The sequence below is a fragment of the Cervus canadensis genome, chromosome 4 (genome assembly GCF_019320065.1).
Source record: "Cervus canadensis isolate Bull #8, Minnesota chromosome 4, ASM1932006v1, whole genome shotgun sequence".
Classification (NCBI taxonomy): domain Eukaryota; kingdom Metazoa; phylum Chordata; class Mammalia; order Artiodactyla; family Cervidae; genus Cervus; species Cervus canadensis.
This window is the reverse complement of record NC_057389.1, coordinates 23023768-23039578: the sequence shown is the minus strand read 5'-3', so window position 1 is coordinate 23039578 and position 15811 is coordinate 23023768. Positions and strand designations below refer to the sequence as shown.

General features: G+C 34.8%; 1 protein-coding gene across 1 annotated transcript in view; it reads left to right on the top strand.

Annotated features, from left to right (window-relative positions):
- The window catches only part of RASA1 (RAS p21 protein activator 1), a 112544-nt gene that overhangs the window by 66582 nt on the left and 30151 nt on the right, over nucleotides 1–15811 (top strand). The window contains exons 6-9 of the mRNA XM_043464708.1: nucleotides 107–138; nucleotides 5538–5590; nucleotides 7742–7892; nucleotides 9641–9719. Of these exons, the coding sequence (XP_043320643.1) occupies nucleotides 107–138; nucleotides 5538–5590; nucleotides 7742–7892; nucleotides 9641–9719 (315 nt within the window). The remainder of the gene's footprint in view (nucleotides 1–106; nucleotides 139–5537; nucleotides 5591–7741; nucleotides 7893–9640; nucleotides 9720–15811) is intronic.

The window sequence follows — 15811 nt, the reverse complement described above, 5'->3', positions numbered from 1 at the left end:
ATATGAAGGTCAGGGTGTAGATATATTTGAAGATACAATTTTATTAATTTTATCAAAAATATATTAATAGTTACATGAAATACTGTCTTAATGTCGTCCCCTTTAGGGCCGGGAAGAAGATCCACATGAAGGCAAAATGTAAGTTTGTGTTAATTATTAAAAGGAAAAAATATACTGTACAATTACTAATTGGAAAACTTTGATCTAAAAATGTTTTGGAAGAAAAGTGATATTTTTTGAGCTGTTTTAAAAATTTATTTTTATTTGACTCAAGAATTGATTTCTATTTTCTTAAGGACCTAGTGATAATGAAGATGGCTTATACCTACATACAGTTCTTAGATCACCAGACTAACGACTTTTTGATTAACAGTAAACAGTACATTAATAACATGAATATCATAATTCCTCACACTTTGTTTTCTTGTTGATTACTTCTTAGTATTTCTTTTTGTTGCCATATCTTTTATGTACTTTATAGTTCAGTTTTTGTTTTGTTTTTTTAAAGTCAGAGAACTTTTCCCTGAATTACAGTTCTTTACCATATTAATAAGATTCTGCAAGGACTTTGTTTTTATAATTTTTTTAAGGCAGATTTTAAATATCTTATAAGGGCTGATTCAAAGGCCAGGCATTACTACACTTACTGCTTGCTACATTCTTCCCTTATTAATTGCTCTTACAGGGCATCATTCCACATGGGGTTCCAGCTGTGCTCTCATTTATTAGTGTCCTTGAAGATCTTTTTCAGTGTCCTTCTCATCCCATTTAATATTTATTTGTATATATGTTTTCTTTGAAGACCTTACCTCTTAATCCCAATTCTGTTTTACTCATATTATTTTAACTGACTGTTAATCTTCTAATGTGTTTTCAGTGGAATACTTTTTCTTACCTTCTGTCGGCAGTTATAGGTAGCATTGAAATTTTGTTTCTCAAGTGTTTGTTTATTCTGTTCTAACCATTAGAACATGAAAACATTAAGCCAAATAATGTGCTTTCAGTTATCTAATTTAGCGTCCACTCTTCTTTAAGTGAAGCATGAGATATTTTCTGAGTTCATTTTCCTTATTGTTCTATGTAGCTGCTAAGGTAGGCTCCATCAGTGAGACTGTACTTTGTTTATTGTACTAGTTTGAGGTCTTCTCACTACCTGTGTGAGGAGTTACAAATTCTAATTATTGTTAGAGGATGCATACAGATAATGAAAGCAGATGAACTGAGTCAGGTGTATGTATTCCCATTTTTCTCAAATTACTATAATCTTAATCTTTCTTATTTTCCCTCTTTGATAGCAATTAAGGTACATGGAACTATTTCCATACTGTAATTTCTATTACAGTATTTCCCTACTCTAATTTTTTATATACTGCAAATACGATAAATGGAAATTAACATTCATTCTTTGTATTAGGGAAGGCTAGGAAGTCAGTGGCTTCCCAGGTGGCTCAGTGGGTAAAGATTCTGCCTGCAATGCAGGAGACGTGGGTTTAATCCTTGGGTTGGGAAGATCCCCTGGAGGAGGAAATGGTAACCCACTCCAGTATTCTTGCCTGGAAAATCCCATGGACAGAGGAGCCCAGTGGGCTATAGTCCATGGGGTTGCAAAGAGTCGGACACGACTGAAACAACTGAGCACACACACAGAGGAAGTCAAAACTAGCAAATGTTTGCCTGCAGTGAGGTGCGTGCACTCACTAATGTGTCAAAGTTTAGGAACCTAGTGTTAACGAAAGCCTCCTGATTTCCAAGAGAAGCAAGAAAGGTAGATTTTTGTCTCTCTTAAAATCATACCATGGATTCTTTTTAAAAAGGGGAAAAAAAGAGATCAAATATCAGTACATATCTCAGGCCATGTCCAGTTTTCTAAGTGTAAATTGTGACTCCCACTTGCATTGGGAAATCTTTTTTTTTTTTATAATTTAATATCACTGTGATTTTTTCATTTTCTGAACTTCATAATTTTCTACTCATTTGGTATTTAGCATAAGATAAATTTGCATTGTTGGTTTATTTTATGTGTTTGTCAGCTCCCTGTAACCTGTTAAGGTGTTGACTGGCAGTGGAACATCCGCATTAACATCCTGGAGTGCTCTTTGAGACTAAACAGATGGTATAACTCACTGTATCCCTTTGATGTAATGATCACCTCCCAGTTGGTTTTGCTTGACACCTTAGTTTCCTCAAATCCTTTCTTCCAACAGCTAAAACACTTAAAACATGTATCTGACTGTATTACTTTTTCACTGAAAATTCTTATCTGATTTTCTACCTTAGCAGAGTCTGAAAAGTTCTCCTGATACAGCCCTTGTTTCCTTACAAGATCTATCTCTTGTCATTTTTAGTTTTATATCCTCCTCTCCAGCTTGTAGATCTTCAAATGTGTATCATTGTTTTTTTCTCCTTTGCTCAAGCTACTTCCTAGGCCAGATTCCCCTCTGTTGTATTGGTTAATGCCTATTTTTCAGTTCAGTTCAGTTGCTCAGTCTTGTCTGACTCTTTGCGACCCCATAAATGTCAGCACGCCAGGCCTCCCTGTCCATCACCAACTCCCGGAGTCCACCCAAGCCCATGTCCATTGAGTCAGTGATGCGATCCAACCATCTCATCCTCTGTTGTCCCCTTCTCCTCCTGCCCTCAATCTTTCCCAGAATCAAGGTCTTTTCCAGTGAGTCAGCTCTTCGCATCAGGTGGCCAAAGTATTGAAGTTTCAGCTTCAACATCAGTCCTTCCAATGAACACCCAGGACTGATCTCCTTTAGTATGGACTGGTTGGATCTCTTTGCAGTCCAAGGGACTCTCGAGAGTCTTCTCCAACACCAAAGTTCAAAAGCATCAATTCTTCGGCACTCAGCTTTCTTTATAGTCCAACTCTCAAATCCATACATGACCACTGGAAAAACCATAGCCTTGACTAGATGGACCTTTGCTGACAAAGTAATGTCTCTGCTTTTTAATATTTTTCATTCCAATCCCAAAGAAAGGCAATGCCAAAGAATGCTCAAACTACTGCAGAATTGCACGCATCTCACACGCTAAGTAAAGTGATGCTTAAAACTCTCCAAGCCAGGACGTGAACTGTGAACTTCCAGATGTTCAAGCTGGTTTTAGAAAAGGCAGAGGAACCAGAGATCAAATTGCCAACATCCTCTGGATCATCAAAAAAGCAAGACAATTCCAGAAAAATGTCTATTTCTGCTTTATTGACCATGCCAAAGCCTTTGACTGTGTGGATCACAATAAACTGGAAAATTCTGAAAGAGATGGGAATACCAGACCACCTGACCTGGCTCTTGAGAAATCTGTATGCAGGTCAGGAAACAACAGTTAGAACTGGACATGGAACAACAGACTGGTTCCAAATAGGAAAAGGAGTACATCAAGACTGTATATTGTCACCCTGCTTATTTAACTTATATGCAGAGTACATCATGAGAAATGCTGGGCTGGAGGAAGCGCAAGCTGAAACCAAGATTGCTGGGAGAAATATCAGTAACCTCAGATATGCAGATGACACCACCCTTATGGCAGAAAGTGAAGAAGAACTAAAGAGCCTCTTGATGAAAGTGCAAGAGGAGAGTGAAAAAGTTGGCTTTTAAGCTCAACATTCAGAAAACTAGGATAATGGCATCTGGTCCCATCACCTCATGGCAACTAGATGGGGAAACAGTGGAAACAGTGTCAGACTTTATTTTTCTGGGCTCTGAAATCACTGCATATGGTGGTTGCAGCCATGTAATTAAAAGACGCTTGCTCCTTAGAAGGAAAGTTATGACCAACCTAGACAGCATATTAAAAAGCAGAGACTACTTTGTCAACAAAGGTCCATCTAGTCAAGGCTATGGTTTTTCCAGTGGTCATGTATATATGCCTGTTCTTACTTAGAGACTTAACTCATTTATCACTCTTGCCAGCAAGTCTTCTGTTATCTTCTCCCTTATACACTCTATAGAATTGGTGCTCTGTTATTCCAAAAATTCCCTCAGCATGTACCTATCACAGTGCTTTATTATATTTTCTACATTCTGTTTATAGTTATACAATATTTATGTTCCTTTTTCTTACTAAAATGAGGTCTTCCCTAAGGTCACAAACCCATTTTTCTGTTATTGGTACAAACCATGTACTTGAAATAGATTCATTTTACATATAGGTAGTAAATCCCTCAGTGAGGAAACTCTGATCTAATCCTTTCAGAAAGCGGTATTACCGATTTGTTGTATAAACGCCATTTGTGGCGCACCACCCCATCCCATCGCCACCTTTATATTCCCTTTTGCTCTTTTATTCTAGCTGTAGAAGTAGGATAGGCCTTTGAGGTCATCTAATCAGCTGTCCCCTAGAGTACAGAAATCTTGCTCTGGCATTGGAATAAATGGTCATTTTGGCCATACTTGAATGCAGTATGGAACTTTACTGCCTTTAGGGCAACCTGGACTTCTCCAGATATTGTATACTTGTTCTTCAATATTCATATTTAGCATTGGAAGCCTCAGGGAATCTGAATTAGCAAGTTAATTGTTAGAATAAAAAAGAGAATTTAAATGTTTAACATTTTATTCATGTGAAAAGATAAAAATCCAGTTTTTTTTAATACTCTGACCAATAATAATGTTGATAATATAAAACAGTGGTGAACAACCTCTAAACTTGTAACATTGGATTTTAGGGCATTTATATGTCTTAATTTTAGAGTATTTTACTTTCCAACTTGTTCTTTTCAGTCATGATTAAAAATAATTGTAGACCCTGAGAATATATTGTCAGCTTGGTATTAGCATACATGTGTTAATTGGCCAGACAGATAATAATCCTTCAGGTACATGAGAGATTTTAAGTAATTTAATTACTAGTAATTAATTTTTTAAACCCAGATATATCATTTTATTTTGAGGTAAATTATTTAAATACTTGAGTTATTATATGCAGTAGATTTTGGCTATAATGCCTTTTATAACATTTTCTAAAGTCTTAAGTATCAGAATATAAAATATTCTAGCAATCTGATATGATAAGCCATTAGTTCAAACAGATATCTACTCTTTCTCATCACTCAGTCTTATTTTCTGGCTTTCCGTAAGGTAGCAGTCCAGCACGTTGACTGAAAAGGGAGAACTTTCAGGGAAATTCACTTTGAGAGAAGTGTGAGAAAATTGACTAATCTTTTTTTGGCAGTTTTGGTGGGCTCTACCTGTACCACTCCCCACTCCTAATAATAAGAAGAAAAAGAATACGAGCTCTGATAATAATTTGTCATAATCAGAATTAAAATAAATGCTGTTTTTTGTATTGGTAACTAATATGGAAATTGTACTTCATACTAGACGGCCCATAATTTTTCTGTATTTTGTTGAACTTATAGATGTTTACAAAGTATAGTAATGTCAAAGGAATGAGGTCATCTGATCAGTTGCATTACATTTATTTCATTATGTCAGCTTGAATTAAACTTAACTGTATGGTGTTAGTTATTTAGTTTTGATTTATTTAACAGCAAAAAAGACTTTTTGATTTACATATTTTATTCTCTTTTTAAGATGGTTCCATGGGAAAATTTCCAAACAAGAAGCTTATAATTTACTAATGACAGGTACTTGTATATTCACTTTACTTTTCTAATGTTATTTAAAAAGAATAAAACACTTATCATATGTTTTGCCTTTAGCATTCATTTCATTTTTATGCATACTGTAATTTCTTGCCCCGCCCAGAGAAATTGGTATTTTTGGTGTTTTTTAGGTGAAAACATAACATGCAGTATAAAATTCAGTGCACGGTGTGTTTTCTTTCTGGACCAGGCCCCTACAGTCTTCCCTAGAAGTCGTGCCAGATGAGTTTTTCCCTGTATTTCTAGACATTTTCTGTCTGTGTGTGCCTGACTTCCTTACCGTGACATACACCTTTATACGTACCTCCTCACACATGCCCACAGGAATATGCAACACACTTTTTTCATTTTAATACATATTTTGGGAGATTATTCTATATCTGCATATTTAAAATTTCATTCTTTTTAATGACCATAAACTTTCCATTGTATAAATACCGTAATTTATTATCAGTCTCCTATAGAGCTATATTATGTTTTCATTTTCTTGTTTAAGTGCAGCAAATGTTCTTGAATTTATCTTTATACACTTGTAGAGTTATACATTCGGGCCTTATTGAAAATATTGTGGTTTTAATATTTCATAAAACTTGTTACAGAGATAGGCAAAATAAAAATTGAATGTATTGTGGGTTTATTATTTAAAAGAAAAAGTATTCCATCATTCATCCTAACTAAAACTTAAGACGAAATTTAATTACCAAATATGTCTTCAGTAAGCCATACTTTGGAGGGACTTCGGACAAGTTTAAGTAATAATCTGTAATTTATAAGTCTTAGTTCTTAAAAAAAAAAAAAAACCAGAGTTCAGTAGTTTCTGTACTACTGCCAAAACTTCTGCCCACCAAAACTGCCAAAAAAAAACCACTGATTATTTAAAACTGTTATCTGAGTTACTATTCAAGCCATGAAGCATTACATTTAATTTAATTAATACTTTGTTCTTCTTAAACATTTGAGGCAGTTTTATTAAGTATTCAATTATATTGTGAGGATATAGGTTAGAAATAACATGATAATGCCATATGGTAGTAACAAGTCACATCCTATCTGCTTTCAAAGTGGCACCAAGATATTTATTTTAATGAATTTACTGAATTTTGAATATAGTTTATATTTTTGAATTTGCACCAAATACCTGAGGCACTCACGGTTGTTTTAGGCATGTAAATTAAAAAAGAACTAAACTTAATTTTCTTAAATTAGTTTTTATTTTCTTTGGGTCATGCGCTCTTTTAAGATTCTGGTGATTTCCTTCCCTGAAAAGTACACATAAGCACTTGCATGCACAATTTTGTAATAGTTCCTATTCTTTGTATTGAACATAAAACTTCTTGGTAGTAAGTGACTTGGCTTGATGATTGGAAATATTAGTAACTTACAGAAAAACATCTGATATTTTGAGTTTTCATTGTGCTTTCCCAAAAGCAATCAAGTTCTGATCTTTCCTATGTCATTAGTACTTAAACAGAGAAAAGGTAGACAGCATCTTAATGGTAAGAGTCATTGCTAATTGCAGATGTCAAAAAGACTTCTCTAAAATTAATATGAAATATCTGATATATGATAATTTGCTGCTTATGATTTTTTCAGATCGTGCCTTTTTAATGAAATATAGTGCATGTGTATTAATTTTGATTAGGTACACAAATATTTCAGTTTTCATCTACCTTTATAAGTTTTTGCCTACTATTTTATTACAATTATGACTTTTTAATGTTTAATCATAAGTATTAAGTACAGAGTATGCTAAAGTAAAATTTACTTTAACTTTTTTTTGACTTTTCTTCTTATGGGATTTGCAAACAGTGCAGTAGTTTTAGCTAGTACCCCCTACCTGTGGTTACAGTATTCTTTCCAAGTTGTGACAGATATATATATTATTAACCAGAAGTCATTGTTGCAAACTTCTGCCCTGTATTTTTATTTAATAAAGACAAGTAACATCATGGGTGGTTGTGACTCATAAACCAGAAAATACAAAAAATGATTGCCTTAAGATTTTTTTTATTATAAAACAAGTAGCTGGTGAAAATTTGTATATGCTTTTGAATGTAATTTGTAATTATACTACTTAACTCTTTTTTTTAATTTGATAATTAGGGAATAAAACTAACAGATTAATTTTTACAGTTGGTCAAGTCTGCAGTTTTCTCGTAAGGCCGTCAGATAATACTCCTGGGGACTATTCACTTTATTTTCGGACCAGTGAAAATATTCAGCGGTTTAAAATATGTCCAACACCAAACAATCAGTTTATGATGGGAGGCCGATATTATAACAGGTAAGTTGGGAGAAATTTATAGTTATCTTTTACTTTTGGTGAAAAGAGTTGAAATATCATAAATAATAGTTTATTAGAATCAAAATTATATAAAAATTTCTGACTCTGTAATATTTGAAATTATGACATTTAATATAATTTAGTCATCATGTCCAAAGGTTTTTTAGACATTGTCAAACATGTATATAAAGTAATAATTTATTTCTACCAAAATAATGTGTATAATTTTTTGATTACTAATGCACAGGTTATTTGCAGCAAATTTGTTAGTAAGTTCATACATTATCTGTAGGACAACAGAACATCTAATCTAAGAAAAGAAAATATATTAGTCTTTTATCAGTGAGACATTTTGATAGGAAAAAAAGTTAAAGAATGACCTAAGACTTACTAATAATGTTATCCAACAATATTAGGTTGTTCCCAAGCTGGTATTTATTTGTGATTGTTGGTTCCTACTTTTCACCTTTAAAATTCTTTGCTTGTCTTATTCCCCTCACCCTATCATATTAAATGCTGTCTCTGGTATTTAGTTCATATTCATTTGTACTTTTTTTTATTAATCTTTTCAAGTCTTCTGTTTTACTTTTTAACATTATACTTTATTTATATTTAATTTGAAATAATTTTGTGATATAGCAAAGATATTTTATCATCAGGGATAAATATAAAGATTTGTCTTTATATCTCCAAAGATAAAAGATATATATATTTCAACTATTCTTTCAGTAGGAAGAACTATGAAAAAAAGGGATGAATATATATCCAGTTATATATAAATATACACCTGTGTGTGTATAAAAGTTATTGGATCAGTAGGAAAAACATGAAAAAATAAAGTGATAAATTAACAAGATGTTTTGAGAAATGTTGCCTGGCTGTCACTAAAATATCCTTTCCCCTAGTGTATTAAAGGAAAGTTTAAAATTCTAGGTTTTACATATGTAGGACAGTAAAATGGCAGACTGATTATAGAGAAACATTTTTACACTTAGAAAAACTCATGTTAAAGTTTGTGTTAAAATACATTATATAATGTCATTTATTTTCAGTTTTTTATTGGTAATATGTTTGAAATATTAATATTTTATAACATTTTTATCAAAATCATCAATAAGCCTTTCCTGCTGTAGCTGTAATCCTACATATGAGATTAGCTCCTGCTCTTCCTTCCTTCCTCCTTCCCTCTCCACTCCTTTCTTCCTTCCTCCCTCCCTCCCTCCCTTTTTTGTTTCTGCTTCCACCTGCTATTTGTCTTATGACTCCATCTTATTATTATAAAAGCAGAATATGTAAATGATAACTTGATAACTTATCAATGATAATTTATCATTTGGATGATAAAAATTCTTAAGTTTAACCTGAACTCACTACTTGCTAAATAAATGTGATTTGTCTGTCATTTCTTGCTCAATCTCTCAGATATTTTTATTTAAAAAAAAAAAACAAAAAAAAAGTGGACTTTTAATCCTTTTCTCACATATAGTGATGCTTGGAGTATGTGTGTGGAAAATTGAAATCTCTGAGTCAAGTATTTCTGACCTGTAAATCAATATTAGGAACATTCTTGATTTTCTAAAGTAATGTGACTGTAATGATCATATATTCAATTAATATATTCTGGCTATTTACTTTGGAAAAAAACTCGCAAACAGATAATCCTTGCTAACAAGGTTTGTGTGTATTTTTAAGACTTGCAATTTTTATGAGACAAATTATGTCAGTGTTAGTAATTTTTATTTTAACAGCATTGGGGACATCATAGATCACTATCGAAAAGAACAAATTGTTGAAGGGTATTATCTTAAGGAACCTGTACCCATGCAGGTCAGTGTTGTTTTTCTTTTTGCAGTAATCAGCTTTTTAATTTAAAATGCTTTTTTTGGTGATACGGTTATGTACACATCCATGCATTTGAAATTGGATAAAATTCAAAACTGCTGATTATTCAGATTCTTTCAGAAAGTGAATCTTTGTAAGGGAATCTCTTAGTTTTTATGTTAATTCTAGATAATTAGGAGGTCCTTGGTGACTTTTTGAGAGTAGAAGGCGTCGCAGGGACAGAAGCCAAGTTACACTGGGTCAAGGAATGAGTTTGTTGGAGGCAAAGGTGGAGACAGCAAGGATAAATCACAGCCAGGTTTATCTAGGTGAGCTTGGGAAGTAAAGAAAATAAAAAATAGTAGCTAGAAGATGATGTAGGGAAAAAAGGGGTTTAAACTTGTAGCTTCTTTATTTGCCCGTACTTTTATGGTGAGAGAGTTTTGAGCATGTGTGTACTTGAGGAAAGTGAGTGGTGGGTGAGGGATGGGGTAGTGGCAGTACCCCATGTACAAGGTCCTAGAGAAGGCAAGAGTGACTGAAATCCAGAACATAAGAAGGACTGGCCTTGAACGAGAGCTCCTGCTGAATGCTAGTTGCTTAATGCCTAGGTGATTGATTAGCTTCTGTATCTTGCCCATGCTTCCTGAAGTGTAGTGGGTAAAGGGTTGTAGCAGGGTAAGTAAAAGGTACTTCAAAAAGTGATTAAGAATTTTCCTATGTGGAAAATGGGGGTAGTGTATTTCCCGGGATGTAAAAAAGGATTGTTGAGGGGTTTTGGGTCCCCACTAAACTTCCACAGTGATTTGTAGTGTCTTGAGCGTCTCATTATTTCCTCCTAACAAATTAGTTTCTGATGGTTATAGCCGACTATTAATTGCTGATTAAGAGAGAAACATAATTGTGATGCTTAATATAAATTTAAGAATCATCTTGCTACATTTTAATATAATCTTGCTTCATTTCTTTATGCTTTCCTGATAGATGGAAAGTTCATGAGGGCAGTTTTGTGTTGTGTTTCCAGTGCTTTGTTGCGATCTCCATGTCAGGTTCTTCCTCTTTGGCTTTCTGAATCCTGCAAGTTTACATCTCAAGTGTTACTTCCTTGTTGACATCTTCCTAATATCGGTAGTTAGCAATTATGTACCACTTTTGTTGGGGCTTCTCTGGTGGCTCAGATGATAAAGAATCTGCCTGCAATGTAGGAGACCCGGGTTTGATCCCTGGGTCGGAAGGATCCCTGGAGGGGGGCATGGCAACCCACTCCAGTATCCTTGCCTGGAGAATCCCCTGGACAGAGGCTACAGTCCATGGGGTCGCAGAGAGTCAGATGCGACTGAGTGACTAACACACACACACAGTCCATGGGGTCGCAGAGAGTCAGATGCGACTGAGTGACTAACACGCACACACAGCTTTTGTTGGCAGTTCTGGAAGACTTTGCCTGACGTTTGTCTGCGTAGTATGGTGTGTGCTTTCTAGAAGCCACTGCCTAGGCTCTTTTTACTGGATCAAAGGTGCCTTTACCTACAAGTGATGGATCCTGCCATTCCCGTTGCTGTATTCTGCATTCTAATTCAGATTGGCTGTTTGAGTAATTTTATTTGCTCACAAGTCATGCACACATTTTTCCTGTCCTAAATTTGTCTTATTAGAATTTTCTAACTAAATTTTTTATAGTTAGAAAAATAAGTAGCATTTGACACTTAGTAAGCTTTTATACTAAAATTATAAGATAGTTTTAAAACTTACTTCAAATATACATTGTGCCTTATTCTTGTGTTACTGTTTCATAACTGAACAAACCTCCAAGTATTATCATTTACAAAAGTGCCTATAACGCTTTCAGTACTTCAGAAATAACTGATGCTGATTACAGAGCAATTTGATTACTTCATAGAAATCGTTAAATGCTATTTGAAGTCAATCATTTTGGGCCTAGAGTAAAAGTAGTTTACAGAAAAATTTGAGAATCATAACACTTACCTGTCCTTCCCAGAAGGATTCTGTTAGAGAACCCAAAGGCTAGTAATGTCTTATTATTATTGTAAAAGGGATTAGCTAACAGAATCAGCTCATTCCCCCTAAGGTGACCCTGCGTACCCCTACTCAGGGTAAGATGGTGAAAAAGAAAGCACAGTGGTCTTTTGCTTGGTGGACTAGAAGAAACGAGCCTTTTGAACACTATTTTAGACACCTTGTCTTACATGTATTATTTAACTTTTTAGACAGTTTGATGAGGTTGATTCTGTAATTTTACAGATAGGAAAACTGGGACCAGAGAAGGTAAGTAAATTACTTAAGGCATCAAGTCATCCTTGACTCTTCTTTTCGTCTCTTACACTCTGTATCCAAACTGTCAGGATCATCATGCCATCTCTGCCTTCAAAATATATATCGAATTTAACCATCACCAGAAATATTTTGGGCCTGGAGTAAAAGCATGTTCCAATAGAAGTTTGAGAAATGCAACACTTACCTTTCTTTCCCAGCAGGATTCTAATTATTAGAGAATGTCATCTCTGTTTCTAGCCACTTCTGCCCCCAACCCCCCTTTAAAACTGTACCACAGTCAGAGGGATCCATTTAAAATGTGTCAGAGCATTTCACGGCTCTGTTTAACACTAAGAGGTGGTCTACATTTCATCCAGAATAAAAGCCAGAGTCCCTGCACTAGTGGCCAGGACACTAGTGCAGTGTCCCGTGGTCCTCTGAACTCTTCCTACCATCTTTCTCGCTCTCATCTCCACTCACACTGGCTTCTCTATTCAAAAAAAAAATATGTCAGGATCTTTGCTGCATTAGGATTTTTGCTCCAGCTGTTCACTCTGCCCAAAATGACTTTCCCTCAAATATCCACTCACCTCATTATTTTACTTCTTTCGAATTTTGCTTAAATATTATCTTCTCAATTGAGACCTATTTGTATATTATTTATTGCTGCTACTTGCCCTACCCTGTAGAGCACTTACCACCTATTAACATACAATTCAGTTTCCTTATTCATTATGTTTATTACCTCTTTCCATCATTGGAATGTAAGTTCCTTGAGGGTAAGGATCTTTGATTTATTCACTGATACATCTCAAGAACTACAACACTGGCACTCAAAGAACTCTTATTGAATTCATTTATTAAATGAGTTTTCTTAGCCATCACCTGAGAAAAGCAGGATTTACAGCTGAAGTAGGAGCCTGCACACCTAACCTCTGTGCAAAAACTTGTTTCAGTGGTTGTTAGACTCTCACCAATCAGATAACCTGCTTCCCTTCGGGAGGTATGTATAAGACTCCTTCTCCAGAACTTTGTAGAAAGAGGAGGCTGAGAAGCCTTCCCTCCTGACACTTAGTAACTTAGCAAAACTTGGCATCTGAAGTTCTGTCCCTGCCTATAGTGTCTTCCAATGTAGGTGGTGTAGATCAGATGACCAGCCTTTATGTTAAATAGGAAAGATTTATATAATCCTGAAATCAGGTAATTAAATCCAAATGTCACTGTTGTAATGTCTTAAATGAGTGAGTGAAAGTCGCTCAGTAGTGTCCGACTCTTTGTGACCCCAAGGACTGTAGCCTGCCAGGCTTCTCTGTCCATGGAATTCTCCAGGCAAGAATACTGTAGTGGGTTGCCATTTCCTTCTTCAGGGGATCTTCCTGACCCAGGGATCGAACCTGGGTCTCCTGCATTGCAGGCAGCCTTGACTGACTGAGCCACCATGTAGACTACAAATATGCCCCATTCTGTACTGAAGAGTAAATATTATCACTACTGTGATAAAGATTGATAAGTACAAATCTATACAATTAGGGACATAGTTATCACTATCATCTGGGTGCAGTGTATCTTTTAAAATTTTTTATTTTCTTGGTCATTTTCTGAATAATTTGTAGGAGTAAGAATGAAGGTTTAGTACAAAAAAAAACTTTATTAGAAATTTAATAAGAATTTAAATGTAGTAAACCCCAATTTTTGTTCTGTATTGCCTTGGTTATAAAGGCTTGTTCCTGAAACAGAAGGCAGCTAACTGTTACCCACTGTCACGTACGGACCTGAATCATATCCATCTTGTAAACCCTAATTTCAGATACAGCTTTTATAATAGTTTTTGCTTATAATTCCTCTAGTTCTTTCACATTTTTACTGTCAAAATGCAGTACTGATTCTAGATTTTAAATATATTTCAGCTGCATTCTAGCTTGATTCTTTCTTGTTCTTGCAACATCAGCTGTAATACTTTGGAACACTTTGTTTCGTAATTTTGTTGGATAGTACAGTCTTCTTTAAGTGTAATATATTTTTATGTTTAGGTTTATAAGCATCAATTAGAATGATCAATATGGTGAAAATTTTTAAATTTCTACATTATATGTTTCCTTCTAGTAACCTTTAAATACAAAATACCTTTGTCCATTTATAAGCCATATTGAGTAAATCTTGATGCAAATCATAAGTTTTAAGAGTCCTCATTTTCTGTTAGGAAACAGGTTTATCTAGATTTCTTGTCACAAATTATTGCATGATGTCCTTCCTATTGAATCACTAACTAAATGAATGCAGTAAATGAGTTTCCTTTGTTTCCCTAGAAATACAACATTTACTCAGCACATTGTTGAATTTGAGAAAATTCATCAAGGATATTACCATATCAAGAATTACAGTCTGAGACTTTGCTTATCAAAATCAATTTTATCATCACAGTAGATCACAGAGTATTGATGTTGCCTTGCATTCATCATCTGATTCCTTTTATAATTATCAAACATCTTTTTCAGTTTTTTCTTTCTGCTAATATGAGCGGAAAATTAAGAATTCTGAATTTTTATCTGCACTCAGTGAAATCTAATAAACAGATAACAAAGATGGCCTTTTATATTTTTTGAAAGATGCTGCAATAGTTGGCAACACAGTAAAAAGTGCCAGAGGTGATGCAATAGAGCTGATATATTTCACTGTTGCATCAGCCTCTGGGCCAAAGGTTGGCAGACTTTTCTGTACAGGACCAGATAATAAATATTTTAGATTTTTAGATTTCTCAGTTACTTAAACTCTGCCTTTGTAGTGAAGCAGCAACACACAGTATGTAAAAGAATGACCATGGCTGTGTTCCAGTAAAACTCTACGTCCAAATATAGGCAGTGGGCTAGATTTGGTCCGTTTACCGTGGTTTGCCATTCTCTTCAGCATACTTGAGTATAATTGTTGAGTCATGATGAAATGGTTCCTGGGATGATAAAATAGCAGAGTGTTTCAAGATGTAGGAAAAAATAGGATTCATGAAAATTCTATAACATATCTTAGATATAAAATGTTCAGCTGGATCCATGAATCTCTAAGAAAAAGTCATAAAATATTAATTCTTGCAAGTAATAAGAGCTGCTCAAACAAGAAACTAAAAACTAAAATCGGGTCCATTGGACTAGATGGCAGTATTGAAGATTGACTTCTTTGGGGAAGATCATTATAAAGGCACTTTTATCTTTATATTCTTCCTGACATCCTAATTCTTCTATTATAGGAGGTTGTGGGGATTTAGCAGTTAAGATTCATGCCTTCCTATAGTTCAGTGTCATAAAATCATGCAGTAAACCCCACAGGACTCTGGGAAAGGTGGAGTTGTGGGTACAGCACTGAAAAGCGTCATCAGTAACACACAGAGATAAGAAACTAGTAACAATTAGCAGAGTTTTTATGTGTGCTAAATGGGTAAGAAATATTTAAGTTGGGGCAAATGTAATCACGGGTTTGGACCATGAATTTTAAATCATCATAGCGAGGCTCAAATACATCTTTATTAATCAAAGTAGGAACCATTACAGTCAACACATTTTTGCCACTGATAAATAAGTTTGTTTATTCCTGTAGCATTAAAACCATACTTCGGGATTCAGCAAGCTCTTGGAAAGCGTTTTCTGCATCCTACTGGTTGTGGAAGTGTTTTCCCTGCACCAAGTTGTCAGAGATGCTTGAAGAAGTGGTAGTCATTTGGCGGGAGGTCAGGTGAATATAGCAGATGAGGCAAAACTTCATAGCCCAATTTGTTCAACTGTTGAAGTGTTGGTTGTGAAATGTGCAGTTGGGCATTCTCGTGGAGAAGAATTGGG